This window comes from Cervus canadensis, chromosome 18 (genome assembly GCF_019320065.1).
Source record: "Cervus canadensis isolate Bull #8, Minnesota chromosome 18, ASM1932006v1, whole genome shotgun sequence".
NCBI classification, from domain to species: domain Eukaryota; kingdom Metazoa; phylum Chordata; class Mammalia; order Artiodactyla; family Cervidae; genus Cervus; species Cervus canadensis.
In genome coordinates, this window is record NC_057403.1 from 51663679 (window position 1) to 51686967 (window position 23289).

Consider the following 23289-nt stretch of genomic DNA (forward strand, 5'->3'; position numbering starts at 1 on the left):
TCTGGAAGGCAGTTCTGACATAGACTCCATCTGTACACCTGGAATTCTTTCTTCCTGTTTGTAACCTTCAAGCTCTTCCTTAGGCGGCCTCCCAAACACTGCTCTACTGGCTTAAGGGCATCAAGAGCCTCAGAGGGATCAGGACAGTAGCCCTCAGGGGAATCAGGACAGGAGCCCTCAGGGGAATCAGGACAGGAGCCCTCAGGGGAATCAGGACAGGAGCCCTCAGGGGAATTAGGACAGGAGCCCTCAGGGGAATTAGGACAGGAACCCTCAGGGGAATCAGGACAGGAGCCCTCAGGGGTTCACAGTCAGGTGGAGAAAAGAACTCTAAGCAAAAGCCAAAGACCTCAGGTAGCTGGAGCCAGGGCCATGCTCACTGCCCTGGGTCCACAGTGATGGTCTTCCCAGCAACAGCATACATGACCATCAGAGGACCCCGTGCCCACACTGAGGCCCAGGCCCCAGCCATGGCAGATGGAACACCCCCCTGGAAGCAGCAGACAGCCCCACATATCTCCCTGCCCTTGACAGTCTCTGGACCTATGCCGATTGGCCATCCTCAGCCCTCCCACTCGGCAGGACAGCACCAGTGACATGCTGTGCTGTACTTGGCGTGAACCCTGACATGATTAAGGATGAGTTGGACACCAGCAGCCACACTGATGCCAAATGAACTGATTTCACAACACAAGGGCGACCTGCCAGGGCACCCCCACCCCAAGTGAGGAGGGTGCTGGCCCCTCGTCCTCATGGTGGGGTGGGGCAGAGGGGAAGGGCGGGGACAGCACGATGGTGGGTCTGTGCTCAGTGATAACACACCAACCTCTGATAGCAACCCGAGGGTGATCCGTGCCCACCTGGCAGGCCTGCTACAACATCTAGAAGGGCATGGAGACCCTGCAGGGGAAGCTGGGGTCCAGAGAGGATCCTGGTTAGAACACACATTGTGTATGGCCAGTGAGACCATGCAGGCCCCTGACAAGAAGCAGAGGCAGTCGTGGGCCCAGCTGAGCGGCCGGACTTCCAGCCAGAGTTTTGGGGTCTCTAGGGTCCCACCTGCACAGCAGAATAATGAGCCAGGCCTGTGGGGGTAGGGGTGCCGTGTGAACACAAAGGCAGCCTTGAACCTTGTTCCCACCACTCTCTGGAGCCTGCAGAGCTGCCAGGAGCTCTAGCCCTGGTGTTCAGGGCGCTCGTTACATGAGAGAAGATGACACAGCGGAACAGAAATGCACACCTTAAACCAACACACTTATCTTGTGGGTAAGCAACATGGGTGACCTCAGGACATTCAGAAACCTGGGTTTGAATGTGAGCCCTGGCCTTCCAGCTGTGGGACCTGAGTCTGGGGTCACTGTGTGGGAAACAGAGACCCTGACAATGAAGGACTGTGGGCCCCATTGCTCCCATTCCTACTACATGCACGCGGTCACAGCATGGGACCCGAGGTGGGCAGGGACTGAGGGGGAGTGGGGAGGACGCGGGCCCTCCTGCCTTCACGGTGGCTGAGAGAGGGCACAGCTGCACCGCAGGGGCGAGATGATCTTCCCTGGAGACTCTGGGCAACAGTACAAGGCACTCAGATCCCATTCACTCAGGACAACTTGAACCCGGTGCCTGTGCTGAGCCCCCAGAGCGTCTGAGGGAGCCCCGCAGGCTCTGCAATCCTACCCTTGGTCCCCTTTGCTGGAAAGGGCTGGCATTTGAGAGCTCATCTGGAACCTGAGGACCTTCTAACCCAGCAGCACATGAAGACACAGAAAAGAAATTGTCAGTTAAGAAACGTCAGAAAGGCACAGCATGCGTTCTTTGAGCTCACATCCTACCCTGCCACCTACTGCTGGGCGTCCATCCACAGGTTGCCGAAACTCTCTGAGCCTCTGTGTCCTCAGGAGGGGGAGGGCCACACTCCTTCTTGGTGTCACTGAGGACTGGAGAGCAGAGTCTGATGCTCGGTAAACGCTCCCTCCCTGTGTGTGTCTGCAGGCCCGAACGCCCACGCATGGCACATTGTTGAGTGTGCAGACAGCAGGGGCTTTTCCCCGTAAAGTTCAGGATGTCCCTGGTGTCAGGGAGAAAGCTGGGCTGACTGCAGACGTGTGGCGCGTCTTTCATTTTTTTTCCCCAGTGCACATCTGATGTGGTCACTGGAGTCTTAAATGTTTATAGCTGTTTGCAAATGAGCTTCTGTCCCACACTCAGGAGAGGGCGGCTACATGGAAGCCGAGCACGTGTCACCCAGCTTCGCATGCACATGGACTCCGCACAGGCGGGAGGTCATCCTCTGTGTGGTCAGGTCTGCCCCTCAGGGTCTTAGGACCACAGTGCCCCAGGGGCAGAGAGGCTCCTGAGGCACAGCCTTCCCATCTGGTCGGCTTGCTCCCAGGACACCCTTGGCTCCACTGGATCCACACCCTGACTTCTGGGGACCGCACTTCAGTTGTCCCCACCCCAGCCCTATCCCCAGCTCTCCTCAGGTCATGTGATCTGAGCTGACCAGCTCCCAGAATGGCCACATGATCCAGCCCATCAGACCATCCGTCACATGGTCTCGGGGACTGGTCCAGAGGGCAGTGGCCCAGATCAGGCCCTCGAGATGAGGTCCTGGGACCTGGCTGGAAGCCCTGGAGAAAGGAGCTCATGCACATGGAGGTGTGACCAGAACCTTCCAGAGGCCACCCTGACGCCGTGAGGGTAAGCGCCTTGCTTCCTCAGCAGGGGGGTGCCTGGCTTCCCCAAAACACCTCCCCCAGGGGCCTGGCCAGTGCTGTCCTGCCTCCCAGCCTTTCCCTTCTGCCACACACAGGGCTTACAACTGTAAGCGCCACTGGCTGGGTAACCTGGAGCAAGTTGCTCACCCTCTCTGAGCCTGTCCTTCCTCTGTCCAGGCAAAAGTGCAGCTGCCTGACCCCCTTGTGGGGCCCTGGGAGGGTCGGAAGGTCATGAATGCTCCAGGCAAGGCCAGAGCCCGCGGAAGCCCCTTCCAGCCAGAGGAGACCAGCAAATGGAGGCGAGCCCCTGGCCACATATGGGGGGTGGCCCTGGGCCCAGGGGTGTCAGGCCCTAACCCCTCAACCTAAGGTTGCCACCCTACATGACAAAGATGCTGCAGGTGTGAGTCAAGATGAGATGCTCCTGGATGGCCGGGTGGGCCCTGAGTTCAGTCCCAAATACCCTTAAAAGAGGAAGGTGGTGGGGCAGGTGACACACACGGAGGTGGCTGAGATGGAGGGGCACAGCCTGGAGTCCCCAGGAGCCAGCAGAGGCAGAAAGGAACCTCCCGTGGGCCTCTGGAGGGAGTAGGGCCCTGTGACACCTTGATGGGGGGCTTCTGGACTCCAGGTCCATGAGAGGACACATTTCTATCATTTAAAACCCCAAGGTTGTGGTCCTTTGCAAAAGAGGCAAAAGGAAACTAATATTCCACGTAAGGCAAAGTATGACTGCAGCAATGTGCCCCATTTACACATTTATACACACTGGCTCCAGTTCAGGCAACCCCATCCCTCTCCTGGGCTCTGTACCAACCTCACCCTGGCCTCCACCTTAGCCCTGCCAGTTCAACAGAGATGCTTATAAAGCATCTTTCTGCTTGTGTTGCTCCCAGCCTTGTGCCTTCAATGGCTCCCTACTGCCCTCAGGACAATGACAAATCTCAAACATGCATCCTAGGGCTGTGTGTGATCTCACTCTGGTCTACTTCTCCAGCTCAGCCGCGCCTACCCTCTCTCTCCCACCCTCTCTCCTCCAGCTAATATATAAGCTTCTGCTCATCTCACGAACGTCATCTCTTCTGCTCTGCACATCAGCAGTGTGAAGTGTGTAAACCACCCAGGGTGGAGCCTGGGGAGTGGGGGCTGTGGAAGGGAAAGGGTGTCAGCGCTGGGCCAGCTGCTCCCCGGCAGACGCCCAAGGGTCCCCCTTTTCTCCTCTAAACTATGTCGGCATTGGACCTAAAATCAGCCTTCAAAGGTCTTCTCTGCTCTGTGAGTTCATACTAAGCAAAACTTTTCAGACCAAGGGAAAGAGAGAGACACCTAGAAAAGAGGAGGTTTGGGCCTGATGTTTCCAGACTAGCTATGTGTATGGATTCAGAGCCCCCCCATCCAACACCTGGGGGCCCTGTGTGTCAGTCCCCACCTAGGAGCACAAAACATCAAGATAAACAAGACAGGAAACTGAGGCAGGACAGGTAAAGCTGGGAGTCAGGATGCTGCGTGAGGCTCTCGGAGGGTCCCTGGAACCTGCTTCCCTCCTGGTTGGTTAGTATTTCTGTGGCTTTTTCTGTAGTAACACCAGTACCGGCAACAATTCCGCCCAGCATCCTGCCCAGCGCCCTGGGACATCCTGCGTACAGCAGGAGTACAATAAATCTGTGTTGAGCAGACAAGCACACCCAGAGAGGAGTCTCGGCCAGGGCAGGTACACTAGTCCATGTGGCCCAATGTCCCTCCCTAAGTCCAGCTCCTCCCTGCCTGCATGAGACCTCTGCACCCTGCCCACCACCTGGGAATGGCGTCCAAGCACTACCATGCTCATCCTTCTGGTGCTGCTTTGAGAAATGCGTTCAAATGTCGCTGCTGTCAGAGATGACGAGACAGGTAATGTAGCTGAGAAGGTCCAACAAACACACATCTCAAGTAGTGCCCCCGCCCGCCCCCTACCCGATCTCATCCACGTGTGCTTGCTGAACCTCCAGAGACTCTAAAAAGGGCTGCTGTGTACGCAGTGCCCTTCAGTGTTTCATCAGTGAGGTTTGGGAAAGAAGGGTCTTCCTTCTCAGAGGGGGAAGCGTGTGGTCACACCTGGCCTACAGGGCACCTACCCCACAAGTATGTGCAGAGGCTGCTGGTGACACAGGACATGCAGTCCCTGCACCAAGGAGCTGAGGGGCGAGGCCAGCACTTCTCAAACCCTGGGAGACACAGGGGCCACCCGGGGGTCCTTCTAAAATGTGGACTCTAAAGCAGTGGGTCTGGGCAGGGTGAGCGCCTGCATCTCTAACAGGGTCCCCGGGGAGGTGGAGGCCAACCTGGGACAAGCATCAGTGACCCCGCCTCCTGGACCAGAAGCTCTGGGACTGGGATCCGTGCTTAACGAGCCTCAGGGGTTCTGATGCTCTGGCAGTTTAGAGCACGGAGGGTCAAGACCATGTTTGGCAGGAGTCTGCCCAGAGCTGTCACCTCCTCCTTCCTGCACACGACAGCATCATTAAAGAACACAATGTTTTGCCCAGTCACACAGCCTCAGAGTTCTTCTCAGCACAGCAGCCCGGGCAACCCCTGGGAGTCAGCGCTCTGGATGATGGTCTCCCACGATGTCACAGACGCTTCAGGATGACATGGGAGCTTGTGGGAGGGAGCGAGTCGTCGTGTTTGGGGTGGGGGAGGTGTCACCGAATTGGGGAAACAGGAACAGACACTGGGAGGGTGGGGGAGAGGGGGCATTCTCAATCCAACGAGGCGGGCACTCTGGGTGGGGTAGCGGCCTGGGCAAAAGCAGGGGTGGTGGCAGGGGGTAATGAATGCTCATGGTTTGCATGGAAACAGTGAGTGTGAATCAGCTTCGGGCCAGACCAGAGTTGCTGAGTGGAAACGGGGTCACAGAAGGAGGAATGGAGGGAAAGGCTGAGCCCAGCAGGCTGGAAGCCGCGGTCCCAGCAGGAGGGTCTGGGAAACAGACTCCAGCAGCCGCCCTTGTCCCCTGCCTCCCTGCCTAGGCCCCATCCCGAGACCCTCTGCAGAGAAGAGGGACCACGGACCTCACGGGAGGAGGAGAAAGAGGATGGATGAGGTTCGAGTCACTCCAAGATAAACACCCAGAGAAACCAAAAAAGTCGGGACCGATTACATTAGCCATGGGAAAAAAATTAGCATTAGGCACTGCATTTTAATAAAGCATCTGTCTGGTTTTGATTTCACAGATGTAAAAAAAAAAAAAGGCAATCTGGAACTAAGCTGGACTACTTCAAACTTTCTATAAACCACATTTGGGATTTGCTCAGCATTTCTGAGGTTCAATTTACAGAGACTTCTTCAAGTCAAAATAACCCTAAATAAACTGTGGGGGGATGTTGTCAGGGTCGTGATTCATAATCTGCTTCCACAAAAAGCACCCTCGGATGGAGTGAGGCAGACTTTCCTTTATCACTTTACCTGGCATCATCCAGGCTTGTTCTAATTACAGAGGCTGTGAACTGCTGCATTTAGGGACCTGGAGGAGATGTTCCTTCCTGCAGTCAATACCATCTGTGGGTTTATCAAGGAGAACCTGGTTATTAATAGAACGTGTGGGTGTTCGGGTTGAACAGAAGTCTGCAGTGTGGAGCTGGGCTCTGTGCCCCCGGGGTGTGGGCACAGAGAATGCTGGGACTCTGCGGACCCTGGCAAGATGGGAGAGACTGTCATCTTTGAGGGTCTTCGTAGGCAGTACCAGGCAAGCCCAGACCCTCCGGCATCCACACCCCTCCATGTGCAAAGACTTTCCCACCAGCTGGCACTGGCCCCCCAGCTGTCTTGCTTGGGGCGGTGGGTGGGACCTCAGCAAGCGCTGACCTTGAGCCAGACTCCCAACTGCCCCTCCTGGTGACAGAGGACACCCCCAAACCTTGCTGCCCCCAGGACCCCCTCCCTCCCCTGGGCAGTCATGTGGACCATCCAGAGTCCAGTGTCCCAGAGGGTTTGTATGATCAACTGCTGCTCTGGAACCCACCCCCTCACAGTCACAGGCTACTTCCTCGAGTCCTCTGGCCGACAGCACGATGGTCCGGCCCTCCCAGAGAGGGTAGCTCACTTCCCTCCATCCTCGTCTCAGCAGAGGAGCCAGGCAGGTGCAGCTCCTGCACCTCAGCTGGCACGTTTGAGCAGCCGACCCCATCTGGACTGAGCTACCTTCTTCAGGGAGAAGAGGGACCCCTGCCACGTTTTGGGGGACTGCAGCTTGCACTTATTGTTTAGAGCTCTTGTCTGACTCTTCAGCTCTCTGGTGCTTTCCGGCAGAAGAGGCTGGTGCCAAAAACAACTCTGCAGCCTGTGACCCAAGCCTGGCTCACCTCCCTGCAAACATGTCGCCTAGGAGAGCCAGGGGGTGGGGCAGCCCAGACCCTCCACGCTTGCTACCAGGGCCAGCCAGGGAAGAGCAGCTATTGTTTTCAGAGGCTTCTGGCGAAGCATATGGCCTCCCGTTGTGGGCTGATTTATAAGGAGAGAGGAAAACAGGCCAAGTTTGCATACCCATCAGCATGACCCAGTCTGACAAAGCCAATGTCCCAGCAGGAAAGTGATGCCCCTGGATGTGGGGCCTGGGGTGGGAGCCGGTCCTCCCAGGAGGAAGGTCACTAGGCCAGCCGGGACCCCTCTTCCTGGGGCCCCTGTAATCTAAGATGCTGCCGGCATTACCTCACCAATACAACAAAGAGCAACCACAGCCCCATCTACTGCCGGGGCGTGAGTCCCAGTGTAGTAGTAGGTTGTCTCACTCCCCCAGGGCAGCCCCAGGGAGTGTGTGTGTGGGTGTGTCGGTGAGCATGTGTCCACGTCTGCATGTGTGCCTTGTGCATGCATGACAGTGTGCATGTCTGTGTAAGTGAGCGCATATTTCCTGTGTGTGCATGAGTCCCAGTGCAAGCCCAGCCAAGGCAGGCAGGAACCGAGGGCCAGCGAGGAGGTGTCCCCGAACACAGCCATCAGAGCACTTGCTTAACGAGCAGACGATGGAACAGCATCACTGGGTCTAACGCCTGTGGCACTTTTCACACACCCGTGAACACCGTCTTTGTGGTCCTGGGGTTTTTTCTTTCATCGCTGGTCGTTTTGCTTGTATAAACAGTGGCGCCTTATTGCAGACTTGAGAGGTGCCCACAACCTGAGATGGGGAAATGACAGGGTGTCAGCCCCGCCCGTGGCCCAGCGAGGAAACTGAGACCACGTGGCCATGAAAATTGCCTTTTCCTTTCCAGTCCCCTGCTAAAATAGCTTTCCAGTTGGCTGCACCTTTGGGGGGATGGCAGAAAAATACATTAAATAGCTGATTCCTCCCACTTGCCAAAAGGATTTTTCGTGCACGGTCATTGCTCTCGCCCTGTGCTACTGGGAGACCCAGGCCCTTTTCCCCATGCCGCCAGGTCAGGGATACACCAGGCTACGGAGCATCCAGGATGGCCTGGGGGTAGGATGGGGAGCAGGCCTCTTGGAGATGGAGCTCTGTTAAGGAAGTAGAATCAGTCACAGGGACACACAGCTCTCCTGATGGAGGAGGAAGCACCACCACCTGGCTTGGGGTCTTCCCGGCTGTGGACAAGAGATGGGAGTCAGGGTGACACTCAAACACCAGCTCGCTGGCATCTGCTCTCCCAGCATGTTCGTCACTGTGTCAGCCACTAGCAAGCACCGCCTGCCTGGGTTACCTTAACCATTTCTTGTTCTGGCCCCAGTTTTCACTAAGCCTTTCTCTGTGGCTGCATGGCACAGGGTTACCACAAGGAGGAGTCCTGTTTACCATGCGGCACCTTGTATGCCCAAGGTCCAAGGGCCAGAGAGGGGGCAAGAGGGTTGGCATCCTCACGAAAACGAGTTTGCTTAGTCATGGGTGAGCTGTTGGAGCAACGTCAGTTGGATAAATCCTCAGACGCTGGGTCCCTTCCCAAATGCTGCTGACCTCTGACCCTGTGCTGGAAAGCCCAGGAAGATGCATGGAGCCAGCGAGGGATGTGTCACTGGGCAAGGGTGGGGGTAGGCCGGCCAGCCTCACCTCCCTGACCCACTGGAGAGGCGAAGGCAGGAAGGAGCAGGAGAGAACCTTTGCTTCCACTGCTCAGCTTCTCCCGGCAAGGTTGCTCCTTCCCTCTGGCCTCTGAAGGGGTTACCTCTCTGCCTGGAGCATCTCCTTCCATCCACGTCCATGGGGTCCCCTCTACCTGTGGGATGCCTTCCTTGTCCCTCTCAAATAGACAGAAGGGCTGCCATGATGGGATCCTCTTTTCTTTGAGCACCTACCACACAGAGGTCCCATGCTACTGGCTTATCTGTTATAACTCTGGTTTCCTGGGGTATAACTTATACACAGTCAATTTTGCCCCTTCCAGATGCACAGTTGGATGACCTGGCAAGTGTTTCTGATGAGGTTATCCCACCACAATATAGACACAAAACACTTGCTCCTTGACTACACTAAAAGCCTTGGACTGTATGGATCACAACAAACTGTGGAAAATTCTTAAAGAGATGGGAGTACCTGTCTCCTGAGTTCTTTACTTGTCTCCTGAGAAACCTGTATGTGGGTCAAGAAGTAACAGAACCAGACATGGAACAATGGACTGGTTCAAAATTGGGAAAGGAATATGACAAGGCTGTATATTGTCACCCTGCTTATTTAACTTATATGCAGGACACATCATGTGAAATGCTGGACCGGGTCAATCACAAGCTGGAATCAAGACTGCCAGGAGAAATATCAACAAACTCATATATGCAGATGATACCACTCTAATGGTAGAAAGTGAAAAGGAACTAAAGAGTCTCTTGATGAAGGTTAAAAAGGAGTGTAAAAAAGCTGACTTGAAAAGCAACATTAAAAAAATGAAGATCATGGCATCCAGTCCCATCACTTCATGGCAAACAGAAGGGGAAAAAGTGGAAGCAGTAACAGATTTTATTTTCTTGGGCTCCAAAATCACTGTGGATGGTGACTGCAGTCATGAAATTAAAAGGCGCTTGCTACATGAAAGGAAAGCTATGACAAACCTAGACATCATATTAAAAAGCAGAGACATCAGTTTGCCAACAAAGGTCTGTATAGGCAAAGCTATGGTTTTTCCAGTAGTCATGTACCAATGTGAGAGCTGGACTATAAGGAAGGCTGAGCACCAAAAAATTGATGCTTTCGAACTATAATGCTGGAGAAGACTCTTGAGAGTCCCTTGGACTGCAAGGAGATCAAATGAGTCAATCCTAAAAGAAATCAAGAATATTCCTTGGGAGGACAGAAGCTGAAGCTGAAGCTCCAGCTCCAATATTTTGGCCACCTGATTCGAAGAGCTGAGTCATTGGAAAAGACCCTGATTCTGGGAAAGGAGGGTGGCAGAGGATGAGATGGTTAGATAGCATCACCGACTCAATGGGCATGAATTTAAGCAAACTACAGGAGATAGCGGAGGACAGAGGAGCCTGACAGGTTATAGTCCATGAGGTCACAGAGAGTCGGACATGACTTAGCAACTAAACAACATTAGAGGCTAAAGTTCTTTTCTACTCTGAATTACCACAGTTTTTCTTTAAAAAAAAAAAATAATGGATGCTAAATGCTTTTTCCATATATTTGAGGTGATCATGTGGTTTTTCTCTTTTAGACCAGTGACATGGTGAATTACATTGATTTGTTTTAAAATGCTGAATCAATCTTGCATTCCTAGGGTAAACAGAATTGGTGGTGATGTGTCACTCTTTTTATATACTGTTGGATTTGATCTGCTAAAATTTTAAGAATTTTTGAGTCTACATTTATGAGGGATATTGATGTGTAGTCTTCTTTACTTGCAATATCTTTGTCTGGTTTTGGTATCAGCATTATTCTGGCATCATAAATTAAGTTGGGAAGTGTTCCCTCATCTCCTATTTTCTCGAAGAGTTTGTGTAGAAGTGGAATTGTTTATATCTTAAATGTTTGGTAGAATTCACCAGCTACTAGCTACCTAGTCCTAGAGTTTATTTTTGTAGGAAAATGTTTAAGTAAGAATTGAAACTTTATACAGAGCTGTTTGTGTTATCTAATTCTCTTTTAGTGAACTTCAATAGTGAGTGTGATTCAAGAAATTTGTTCATTGATTTCATAAATTCACTGTCATAAAGGTTAATATTCTCTTATTATCCTTATTATTACAGTTTATTTCTGTAGGATCTGTAGTGATGTCTCTCTTTCATTTTGGATATTGGTAATTGTGACTGCTCTCTTTTTTGCCTTCATCAGTCTGGCTAAGGCTTTTTAATTGCTGTTTTGCTCAAAGAACCAGCTTTTGATCTTGTTGATTTTCCTCTATTATTTTTCTGTTTCCAAGTTCATTGGTTTCCGTTTTTATCTTTATAGTTTCCTTTCTTCTGCTTACTTTGAATTTATTGTGTTCTTCTTTTTTTGAGGCTCTTATGGGTAGCTTATTGCTTAGATTATTGCTTCGAGACCTTTCTTCTTTACCAACGTGTATGCCTAACGCTATAAATTTCCCTCTAAGCACTGCCTTACCAGTATCCTATAAACTGTGATACACTGTACTTTCTTTTCTGTTCAATTAAATTATTTTCTAATTTCTCTTTTGATTTTTTGCATACATTATTTTACTTGAAAGTTTATCGTTTAATTTCCAATGTTTGGAGTTACATATTAGTGATTTTTAGTTTAATTCTGGTCAGACAATATACTTCACATAACTTTAACTTCTTTTAAATTTGTTAAGATTTGTTTCATGGCCCAGCATACTCTGTGAATGTTCCATGTACACTTGTAAAAAATGTGTACTCTGCTGATACCAGGAAGATTGTCCAATAAATGTCAAGTAGATCAACTTGGATGATATTGTGATTAAGATTTCTATTAATATATCCTTACTGATTTTCAGTCTACTTGTTCTGTAACTTACAGAGAGGCATATTGAAGTCGCCAACTATGTTTGTGGATTTTTCCATTTCTGCTTTACTTTTTGTTTCATGTGTGGGTGTGGGCACATTTATAGTGTTATGTTTTCTTGTAGAATAACACTTTTATTACTATAAAATGTCCCTGTTCATCTCTGGCAATTTTCCTTGTTCTGATGTTCACTTTATATGATGTTAACATCTTTGACCCCGGCTTTCTTTTGATTTGCATTTTCATGGTATAGTTTTCTCTGTTTACTTTCAAACCACCTATGTTTTTATGTTAAATAATTTTTCTTGAGACAGCACATCAGTTTAGTTCAGTTCAGTTGCTCAGTCATGTCCACATAGTTGGGAAATATTTTCTTATACAATCTTATCATCTCTCTTTTCATTGGGAAGTTGAATTTAAATCTATCATCTTGCTATTAATTTTTCAATTTGTGTTATCTGTTCTTTTTAAAATGTTGTCACTATTTTCTTCCTTCTATTGGATTGAGTATTTTTTATGATTCCATCTTACTTCTGCTGTAGTCTCATTGATTATCTCTCTCCTTTTAGCTTTTAGTGGTTGCTTAAAACAAGGCTTAAAATATCTAACTTTAATGTATTAAAATCTGTCTTCAGATAATATTAAAGCACTTAACATACAGTGAAATAACTTTACAACAGTATATATGCTCTCATTTCCTCTTTCCATCCTTTGTGCTTTGTTGTCATACATTTACCTTGACATGCTATAAACCCCACGAAACAGTGTTATAATCTTTGTTTCACATGGTCTATTTGTAATCTTTATTGAGATATAATTCACCTGCATAAGATTCACCCATTTAAAGTGCACACACAGTTCCAAAGGCCAGAGGTTCTCAAACCATGTCAGAATCACATGGAGGGCTCATTAAAAGCAGATGGGCTGACCCCTCCTTCACCCTAGAGTTTCTGATCCAGCAAATCTGGGATGGGGCCTGAGACTCTGCATTTCTAACAAGTTCCCAGGGATGCTGATGCTCTTGGCCTGGGGCCATGCACCCAACCTGTGAGAATCACTGCTATAAAAAAAAATTACAAACACAGGTTATCAACCTAACTTGAATGATGATATAGCATCCATATTGGGAAGATGGGGAGAGATGGGTTGGAGTTTAAAGGCAAAATCCTGATGGCCAGTAAGTGGTCTGATCCAGTGCGTCTGTGGGAACCTGACACCTGACTGTGACAGAGAAATGGCATGCTCCGGTGACAGCGGTCAGCACCATCTGTTTGGCCAAGGCAAGCCTGCAATTCTAACCCAACAATTACTTTTAATGAATGAATGCATCTTCCTCCTCCTTTTCCCCTGATGTGGTCCATCTCTTCTTCAAGCAAACCTGACATGGGGAAAGCTAAGTCTACCCAAAATATTAGTTAGCCAATGAATATCTGTTTTTCCAAACTTTTTTTTTTAGCCTTACCAACATAGCAAATCTAAACACTTCTTTTAAAAACAGACTCCAGGGTATACTGAAGACAGGCAGCATGGTGACAGAAGTTCATCTCACACTACCATTTGGTGGCAAACTGAGGAGTCCCCTTGAGGGTAAGAAGCAGGCATCAGCATCTTGGGAAGGGCCTGGCTCATCATCTGAGCAGGTGCCTCTCAGATGGCACAGCTCCTCTCACCCCTGCCTTCAGAGCCCAGTTCATAACCTGCTGCACCCTCTTCCTCCCTAATTCTCATAGCTCACCCAGAGCCTTTTTATCCAGAGCCCCCCCAAACCTTCCCTCTCCCTTCTCGCAGCTGTCACTCCCCCACATCTGGGGATAGCGTTTCCCTCCCAGCTCCAATTCTGCATCTTGGGACAGAGGGAAGGGGCAACGGGGCAGTCTTGGCGGTTCGGTCAGTGGAACAGGATTGAAAAGTCACAAAACTCCTAGGAGAGACAAAAAAGTGTCACATCCCCTTGTGGCCTACATTACAGACTGAGGAGCTTCCAGAAGCTGTGGATCACGAGAGTCAACCCACCCTCAGTAAGAAGTGAGCCAGGCAGCAGTTCAACTGTGGAAAGAATTCGGTGAGCAAGTTTCACTTCGCTGCAATAAAGAAGCCTGACTGCGTCCTGATGGTGACTGGCCTTGGTGGGAGGAGTAGAAGCGGGGTATGAGGGTATATGCCCGGGCTGCCTGGGGCACACAGTGCCAGGATGAAGAACTGACCTCTCCGCTCCCAGGGTAACTGTAGAACATGGCGCTTCCTGTCAAGCTAGTATTCTGATTTCCATGGACTCACGTGGCAAGAAAAACAAGTTCATTTGCCAATGGAGAATGAGGCTGGGGAGAAGGGAGAGGAAAATAGGGGAAGAGGAAATTCCACAAGTTACAAAAAGTTGGACCCCTCCATCCCTCAATAAATAGTGTTTTAATTTGTTGTGATTAATGCAACGTTTCGTTTAGTTATGAAAGCTGGGCACACGGTATGTGTGGTTTGGCAAATGCGTTTAACTTAGCCCCCTCTTAATCCACTCCCACTTTCTCCTTTTCTCCCCAGCACCCCCTCTCCTTTTAACCCAGATGAGTGAAGGAATAAATTAGTCCGGAAATGTTTCTGCTCCAATAAAACATTATCACCTGTCAATCACCAGATAAGTACAGGGAAGGCCTCTCCTTTGCTTTGCCATTCCTATGGCCTCAGAAAATCTCACCCAGTTCCAAAATTAGACCTTCTTTGCCACATGCCACATGGGAACGAGCCACTCCCCATTCTGCCAGAGCTTTTAGGGCCATGCCTGAGAACCCATCATTTCATCATCCATGGTTCACATAACATATCTCATGTAACATCTGTTTGGATCTGACTCTTTTTTTCCAAAACCACTTTCTACCCAAACTTACTACAAAAGCAGATGAGTAAGCAAGACGATGTGCTGGTCATTTGAGAGTTTTGATAGATGCTCAGATGGCCTTTGGGCTGGAAGGTCACGGAATGACCTCCAGCAGGCAGCTCAGAAGCCCACCAGGGGTCAGAGAGGCAGTGATAGCAGTACAACACGTCCCCACCTTAATATTTCCCTCAGCTATTGTCTTAAGTTCCAAGTTGAAGACATTCTGGAGCAGGACGTGCTCTCCTGGTGTGTGGGTGAGGGAGTGACATGTGGACCCCCTGCACTGACTCAGGGCACACTGCCTCCACTGCCCCAGGTTCTGTTGGAGAGGGTTCTGGCAGTGCTGGGAGGGTACAGCACAGGCCTGGGCTTGCCCCTTGGCATGCCAGAACAAACCTCCTTCTTCAGTGCTTCTGCACCTTGAATGACAGGACACCAGCTCCCCAGCCGGCTTCCTTGATGGCCCGGGTCCACTCATCATGTTCTCTCGACTGCATCTCTGGGTCCTCAGAGAGAAATACCAGCTGTGTCAGTTCACCCGAAGACAAGCGCACCCGGGGTGGAGCACAGGTGGCCCTTCGTGATGACACAAGCACTAGTGCAGCCTGGTCCTCAAAACAAAGGATCACCAGCAACTGTGAGCAGCTGACAAGATGCATCTAGTTCCGGGTGCCAGACATTCCCAGCCCACCAAGCACAGACCCGCTCACCCTCGGGCATCAGGGAGGCAGCCTGAGTAGCAGGAAGGGGGTGCATCTCTCAAAGGAAGACAGGCTCTGTTCCACTCCCAACTCCACCACTTCCCAGCTGCCTGGTCCCTTCGTGATCAGGAAACATACTCTGTATGGTTTTAATCTTCTTAAATTTATTGAGGTCTACTTTATTGTCCAGAATCTAGTCCATCTGGATGAATTTTCCATGTGTGTTCTACTGTTGTTGAGTGGAATGTTCTGTAAATGCCAATCAGGTAAAGTTAATGATGATGTTTTCCAAGTGCTCTGCGTTGTCACTGATTTTCTACTTGTTGGGGGAGGGGGCTGTGATGCTTCCGGATGTTTTTGCTGTGCTGGGATACAGACTCCAGTCTCTCAGTCAGACACTCAGTTGTTGGGGGAGGGGGCTGTGATGCATCCAGCCATGTCTGCTTTGCGGGGGTACAGTCTCCAGTCTCTCAGTCAGACGCTCATCTGGGTGCTGCTCCGAAGAGATTTTGCAGATGTGATTACAGACCCTAATCAGTTGAACTTTAAGTAGAGGAGATGATTCTGGGTGGGCCTGACTTAATTGGTCAGAGGACCTTAATAGCTGGGCTGAGGCCTCCCCAGGGAAAGAATAAATTCCTCCTGTGAACAACAGCATTGGCTGTGTCTGCACACACATCAAGTTACACTTGCTTTGCAGCCACCACAACTGCATGATGGACTTCTCATCTGCTTGATACAAACACACCTTCTGCAGGTTCTGCTCCTCTGGCTGAACCCTGACTGAGCCCAGGGTACTGAAATTACTGGTGATAATTGTGATTTCTCTGTTTCTCCTTGCAGCTCTATCAGTTTTCACATCATATGTCTTGAAGCTGTTAGTATACACATTCAACATTTGTGTCTTGATGAACTGTTGCCTTTATCTTGGTGACGGACTTCTATGTACCTGGAAATACTCTTTGATATGAAATCTACCTTGTCTGGTGCCAGTATGGCCACTGCGGCTTTCTACTGGTTCGTGTTAGCAAGGCACATCTCTTCCCCTCCTCTTACTTTTAGCCTATTTGCGGCTTCCTCTGTACTTCCTTTGCTGTACTTCTCTGCAGGCAGCATTTATTTGGGTTCTGCTTCTGTATCCCACCTTGCAATCTCTGTCTTCATTTTAAATGCTAGCCTATTTATGTTTAATGTAATTATGAAACAGTTGGGTTTAAATCTATCTTTGTGTTTTGGGTTTCTTATTGTCAAGCCTTCTTTGAGATTGATTGAGGGTTTTATTTTAATGATTCTCCTTTATCCCCACTATCGGCTTATTAGTTATACAGTAATTTTTTATTTTTACTGGATGTTCTAGAGTTTATAATATACTTCTTTAACTTATCACAACCTCCCTTCATATACTATTATTCCATATCACAGATGGTGTAAGAATCACTGAAAAATATACTTCTGTGTCTCCCTCCCATTCTTTGTGCTATTATTGTCAGAGATTTTACTTCCTTACAAACTATAAACCCCAAAATACACTGCTATTATTCTTTATTTAAATGGTGAAATATCACTGCAAGAAATGTAAAAATAATAAAAATACATTTTACGTTTATCTATTTAATTACTGGGCTTCCCAGGTGGTTCAGTGGTAAGAATCCACCTGCCAATGCAGGAGATGTGGGTTCAATCCCTGAGTTGGGAAGATCCCCTGGAGAAGAACATGGCAACCCACTCCAGTTTTCTTATCTGGGAAATCCCATGGACAGAGGAACCTGGCAGGCTATAGTCCATAGGGTTGCAAAAGAGACACAACTTAGCAACTAAACAATGACAATTAAATTACTAAATTACTATTACTGGTCCACTCCACTGCTTTGTGTAGATCTAAATTCCCATTTGGAATTTTTTTTTTCTGCTAGAAGAACCTCCTTTAACACTTGCTGTAAATCAGACTTGCTGACAGTGAATTCTATTGGTTTTTGTTTGTCTGAAATAGTCTTCATTTTATTTCCAATTTTGAACCATATTTTCATTGGCTAATAAAATCACTTTGATAGCCCCTGCCTCCACCAGCATTTAGCATTTAAAAGATGCTTCTCCATTGTTTTCTGGCTTGCATGGTTTCTGGCAAGGGGTCTGCTGTCCCTCATATGGTTCTGCTCCTCTGTCCACAATGTGTCATTTTTATCTGGCTGCTTCTAAGATTTCTTTTTATTACTGGTTTTCAGCAATTTGTTTATAATGTGTCTTGATGTGGCTTTCTCAGTGTTTACTCCACACAGGGTTTGTTTGGCTCCTTGGATCTGTGAGTGCCTAGTTTCCATTGAATTCAGAAAGCTTTTGGCTGTTATTTCTTCAAAACAGGTTTTATCCCTGCCTCTCTCTTGTTTCTAGAACTCCAATTACAAACATGCTAGATGACTGGATATTAGCCCACGGGTCACCACGGTTCTGTTATTTTGTTTTTAAAAGTCTTTTTTCTCTCTGCTCAAATTTGAATCGTTCTATGGCTTCAAACTTGCTGATCTTTAATTCTACAGTGTTGACTCTGCTGTGAATTCTATCCAGCATATTTTTCATTTCAGATATTGAAATTTCAACTGAAAGTTCCACTGTGACTTTTTTGTATCTTTCATTTTGCTTCTTATTATTTATTGTTCTTCCCTCTTGAATGTATGGAACATATTTTTAGTAGCTGTTTCAACATCCTTGTCTGTGAATTCCATCATCTATGTCACATCTGGGTATCTTTTTACTGATTGACTCTCCCCCAAGATTTTGGGTGAATTTTCTGCTTTTTCTGCATGCATGGTTAATTTTGATCAAACGCCAGACATTGTCAATGTTCACTGTTACTTTCTGGCTTTTGCGGTGCTCCTTTAAAAAGTCTTGAATTTTATTCTGGTGTGCACTTCTGAGTTATTTGGAATTAGTTAGACTCTTATGAGGCCTCTTTTAAAATGTTGTTAGGGTGGGTCCAGAACAGACTTAGGCTAAAACTAATTTATCACCATTATTCAGAAAATGCTCATGAGGATTCCACTAATGCCCAATGTATCCTAAGATCTTCCCACCCTGGCTGATATAAACACAAGCTACCCTCAGTCCTGTGTGAGCTCCAAGGACTGTTCTGCCTGCCTCTCTGGGCAGCAATGTCCCAAGCCTCCTTTCCTTCCCTCACATACATGCACGCGTCAGCCGTGCCCTGGTGGAGCCTCTCTGGAGCTCCCTCCACCCAGCCCTCTGCCCTCCAAGTCTTGCTAGTCTGCCCTCTCTCTCCTCCACGCAATGAGACCACCCCTCTCTCACACGTTCCCTCCCCGCAGTGAGCTGGTACAGTCATAAGCCCTGTTTCTCCCTTTCACTGCCTAACGTCAATGTGTGACAGCTGTGCTGGGCGTTTTCCATCCAGCTTTCTGGTCATTTATGGCAGGAGGGTAATTCCCATGCCTGTTACTTCACACTGGCCAGAATCAGATGTCGAAAACCAAAAGTCAGTAACATTTTCAGAAGATGTTTCTGGTCTAATGTTGTTGTTGTTTTTTTTTTTTTCCTGGAAGCTAAAGCCTTCTTTTATTGACAGAATCTACACAACATGTGAGGCAGAGCTGGCCACAAGGTCCCAACATAGCACATTCTGACATTCAAATTAGACTTATTTAAATGTGGCTCCTTTTGATTCCTACAACTTTGTACTATGATGATTATCTGTACACAGGGATTCTAAATTGAAACAACCTTACTCACATCGTCATCATCACTCAATTTTTGGAGACTAACAGCTTGGTCCAATTTTTTTAAAAAGTAATAGATTCTCGACTAGGCCTGATACTTAGTTGACTTTTTTTTTTTTTTTTTGGTCTAATGTTTTTTATTTCCACATTTTAAGTAGAACCCCTAAAATCCATTCCCCTCCACGGTCATTATCAGTTCATCAAATAATAAAAAAGACACAGTCTCAGAATAAAGAGCATTTCTCCCCAAAATAGGACAGCTGTGGGTCTTACACCAGTTTCTAAACTTTCTGCAGTTTCCTTATTTAACCACAGACTTGAGCGTTTTCCTAGGCTGACACTGAGAACAGTACTGATTAGAGATGATGGCAATATCATGCCGGGAATAGGAGCTGGGAACGTGGCTGCTATTATTAGTGTGTGTATCTGAAGCAGAAATTGTAGCCTGACCTTCTGGTGCATCGTCCCGGCAGAATCAAGGGCAGATGTCCTGCTCAGGGAGCTGGGGTGACAGAGCAACAGGTGCTCATCACTGAGCTCCCGGCTCGCTCCACACCCCTCTAGGTGTCCCCAGGTCAGCACTTCACATCAACGTCATAGTGAATTCTCAGAGGGATCCTGCAGCAGGCGGCAGGTGGGCCCAAGGCCAGGAGAGATGGTGCCAGGGTGAACCGGGCCTGCCCGGCACCTGGGCAGGGTGGTTCCTGAACACCAGCTGTTGGCATACCTTCCTCAAACATTTGCCAAATCTCCACAGTACCCACCTATCATTCACTTCACATGTGTCTTTAAAATCACTTCATTTCTAAAAATATCTAAAGCTATTCTAAAAGAAATTTCTGTCACTCCCATCAGTGGGAAATCAGTATCATTTGTTTCTTTTAAAAAAAAAAAACCCTCAGGGCCCCATGAAAGTAATACACTCTCATTAAATTCTAGCCAGATGCTACTGCTTTCTGGAGGCTTTCTTTCTTTATTAAGAAGAGAGCCCAGCAACTTCTGGAGAGGTACTGGGTCATAATAATACCTAACTCAGAGGGCTTCCCTAGGGGTCCAGTGGTTAAGAATCCACCTGCCAATGCAGAGGACATGGGTTCAATCCCTGGTCTGAGAACTAAGATCCCACATGCCACGGAGCAACTAAGCCCAGGCACCCCAACTACTGAGCCTGTGCTCTAGAACCTGCGAGCTGCAACTACTGAAGCCTAAGCACCCTAGAGCCTGTGCTCTGCAACAAGAGAGGCCATCCTTGTTGAGAAGCCCACGAATAGCAATTAAAGAGTAGCCCCTGCTCACCATAGCTAGAAAAAGCCTGTGCACAGCAATGAAGACCCAGTATAATAAAAAATAAAAACATTTTAAAAATTTACTTAAGACTTTCTCTTAGATATGACTGGAAACTTTGAAAAAGATTCTGTAGCGCCCAGTGAAATGTGGCTATAATCTGACAGAAGATGAAACCTAAGTGGAGAGAAGGCGGAGGACCATATGAGACAGCAGAGCTGAGGGGCCTGAGCGAGAGGGAGGCCCTGTTCAAATCGAGGACTTCCACTGGCTCAGGAAGCAAGACCCCGGAGTCCCCAGGGTGGCAGTGTGGGCTGAGGTGTGGCTGAAGTGGGGAGTGCCTTGTGGTGGGTGGCAGTGTGGGCTGAGGTGGGAGTGCCTCGTGGTGCAGCCACTGTGGAACATGTTCTGGCATCCTCCTCACTGTACAACCAGAAATCCCCACAAATCTGTCCAGAGCAGTTGGGCACAGGGCTGAGATGGACAGACATGCCAGCCCGAGTGCAAGGGCTCCTGGCAGTACTAAGTGTGGCCTGAGAACCAGAATTGCCCAGAGGTCTGCATCAGGTGGACAAGCACATCTATACCACAGAAAACCACCCGGCCGCCATGAGGACACGATGACAAGCGGCAAGATGACGTGGCTGTGGATGCACAGCCTGTGAAAGAAGACAGACCTAAAGGGGACATGGAATCATCCCATCTCAGTGACATTCCAGAAAAGGCAAAACTGATCTCCAGGGATAGAAACCAGGTGGGGGCTGCTGGGGGCTGGTGACGGGAAGGGTTGACTACAAAGGGAAATCTCGGGGTGACAGGACCTTCTGTGTGTTGACTGTGGCAGTGACACAACTGGATGCGTTTGTTACTCAGGACGATTCAGTGAAAAGGGTGATTTCACTGATGTAAGTTATATCCCAATAAGCTCGGCTTAAACAGCAACATACATTGGACAAAAGCCATCTCTTGCTGCAGACGTGTTAGCATCTCTTCATTACTCTTGGGATAAAAGGCAGCTCCCCTCCTCAGCCTCTGAGTTGTGGGGGTCTGGCCTCCTCTTCCCTCTCCTCCCAGTCCTCAGGGCTCCTGCACACTCTGTTCCCCGTCCCAAATGCTCTCCCTACACCCTTCCCACATCCTTTCTTTCCAAGCTTCAGACCCTCATCCCCACCACCCACCAGAAGAGGCTCCAGTCTTGTATTCACGGGTCTTTCCCTCCATCACAAGTTGCAATCACACCCCCGCTCAGCTGCGTGCCTGATAGGTAACTATCTCCCCATGAAGGAAACGACATCTCTGTCTCATCACTGATGCTGGTCCTTGCTACAGAGCTGTCACACAGCGCATATTCACTAAGTTTCCAAATAAGAGGATGAATGAATGAACAACTAAGTTCTGGAGAAAGGAAACACACAGAGTAACTTCTCTGAACTCCATTCTTTGGTGAAAGAATATTCTATTGAAAAGGACGCTGGGCAAGGTAACACAGCCACCCCTCCTGGGCTGTCGCAGACCAGCAGAAGGGCAGGTGACACAGAGTCCTACCTGTCACGGCACAGGTCCCAGGTTCCCGGCTCAGAGCTTATTGTCGGCCTGAAAAGTAGGAGGGAAAAAAAACCGTTAACCACTTTGCTGGAGTCCAGTCTTTCCCAACTGCCTGGCTCTGCTCAGCCTAAAACTGGCAAAAAGCGTTTGCCCAAGCCTGGTGCCTGCTTCAACACAAGGGTGTCTGAGTTTCGGACCAAACATCAGTCTTTTGAAGCTGAGGTTCTGTTAAGGCCTGGCTCAAACAACAGGGTCAGTGAAAGGCTTATGAAAAGGATTTGAGAGGCTCCCTGTGCGCCAATTAGCTCTTACAAAACGGTGTTTTGATGAGCACCGTGCTGATGAATCAGCTCCATGTGGCTCCCTTCCCCTGGAAACACCCTTGGGCCTGAGGATGAAGGCGGGTGGTGGGGAGAGGTGGGGGCCCCACTGCAGTACAGGTTTTGCCAGATTCCTGGTGGAGGGACGGGGTGAACATTTGAACACATCTGGCTGATATAAAACATGGCTGGAATCATCCTTCCTTGAAGCAAATATTATTCTCATTAAAACATAGATCATCTGTTGGGAGGAGCCGAAGTGGAGGAGGGCGGCACTCATTTGGTTGTATGCAGCTGTGCTTAGCAGGCAGAAGCGGGGAATGGAGGCCCCGACGCCACCCCCACCCCATGTTTGGTCCCTGCCCAGCAAGGCTCCTTTCACTAGCCAGTGAGCAACCAGGGTCCTGGCTCCGCCCTTCCAGCTGGGTCTCTGGGCTGCTCTCTTGCTGGAAGCCACCTTCCTGATTCTCTACCAGGTCCTGAGCAGGTGCTCTCAACTCAGAGACATTCCACTGTGTGAGGGCCGTGATGTGTGTTCCCTGGTCAAATGCCAGCATTGACGCTGCATGAATGGGGTAGATGTGGTAACTACCTGCAACCAGTCAGCTCCAAGTAAGGGAGGTTACTCTTCGTAAGGCAGGTTGGCCCCATTCACCCAGCTGGAGTTCTTGTGAGCAAAAACTGAGGTTTCCCAGAAAAGAAAAAATTCTGCCTCGCAACTGGACAGAACAAACATCCTGTTCTACACCATAACAGCCACCCTTCCAGGACTTCCAGCCTGTTGACCTCCCCTACAGATTTCGACCTGTGAACCCCATGGTCCTTATGATAAAATGAATCTGTTGCTCTCTCTGCAGATATAACAGATAGATAGATAGACAGACAGACTATATAACTGATAGACATCAATAGATGACAGATATCCTCTTGGTTCCACTTTTCTGGGGAACCCTGGGTGATCTGTCCATCCCCCAGAGCTAGCCCTTGAAAACCCCTCACCCACATGGCAGTACAGACTGGTGGTTAAAATGGCACCTCTGGTTTATATGAAGCTCTGGAACAGGCAAAACTAATCAGTGATGACAAAAACCAGGACAGTGGCCGCCTCAGTAGGGTGTGGGCAAGGACTGACAGAGAAGGGGGCACATCCTGCAGGGATGGGAAATTCCCCGTGCTGATGGGGAGGGGCTTACAGGAGTCTGCTTGTGTTAAAACTCAGTGAAAGG

General features: G+C 48.9%; 1 protein-coding gene across 1 annotated transcript in view; it reads right to left on the reverse strand.

Annotated features, from left to right (window-relative positions):
- The window catches only part of LOC122421327 (collagen alpha-1(I) chain-like), a 123686-nt gene that overhangs the window by 55958 nt on the left and 44439 nt on the right, over window positions 1–23289 (reverse strand). Inside the window, exon 2 of the mRNA XM_043437181.1 lies at window positions 21744–21791. Within this exon, the coding sequence (XP_043293116.1) occupies window positions 21744–21791 (48 nt within the window). The remainder of the gene's footprint in view (window positions 1–21743; window positions 21792–23289) is intronic.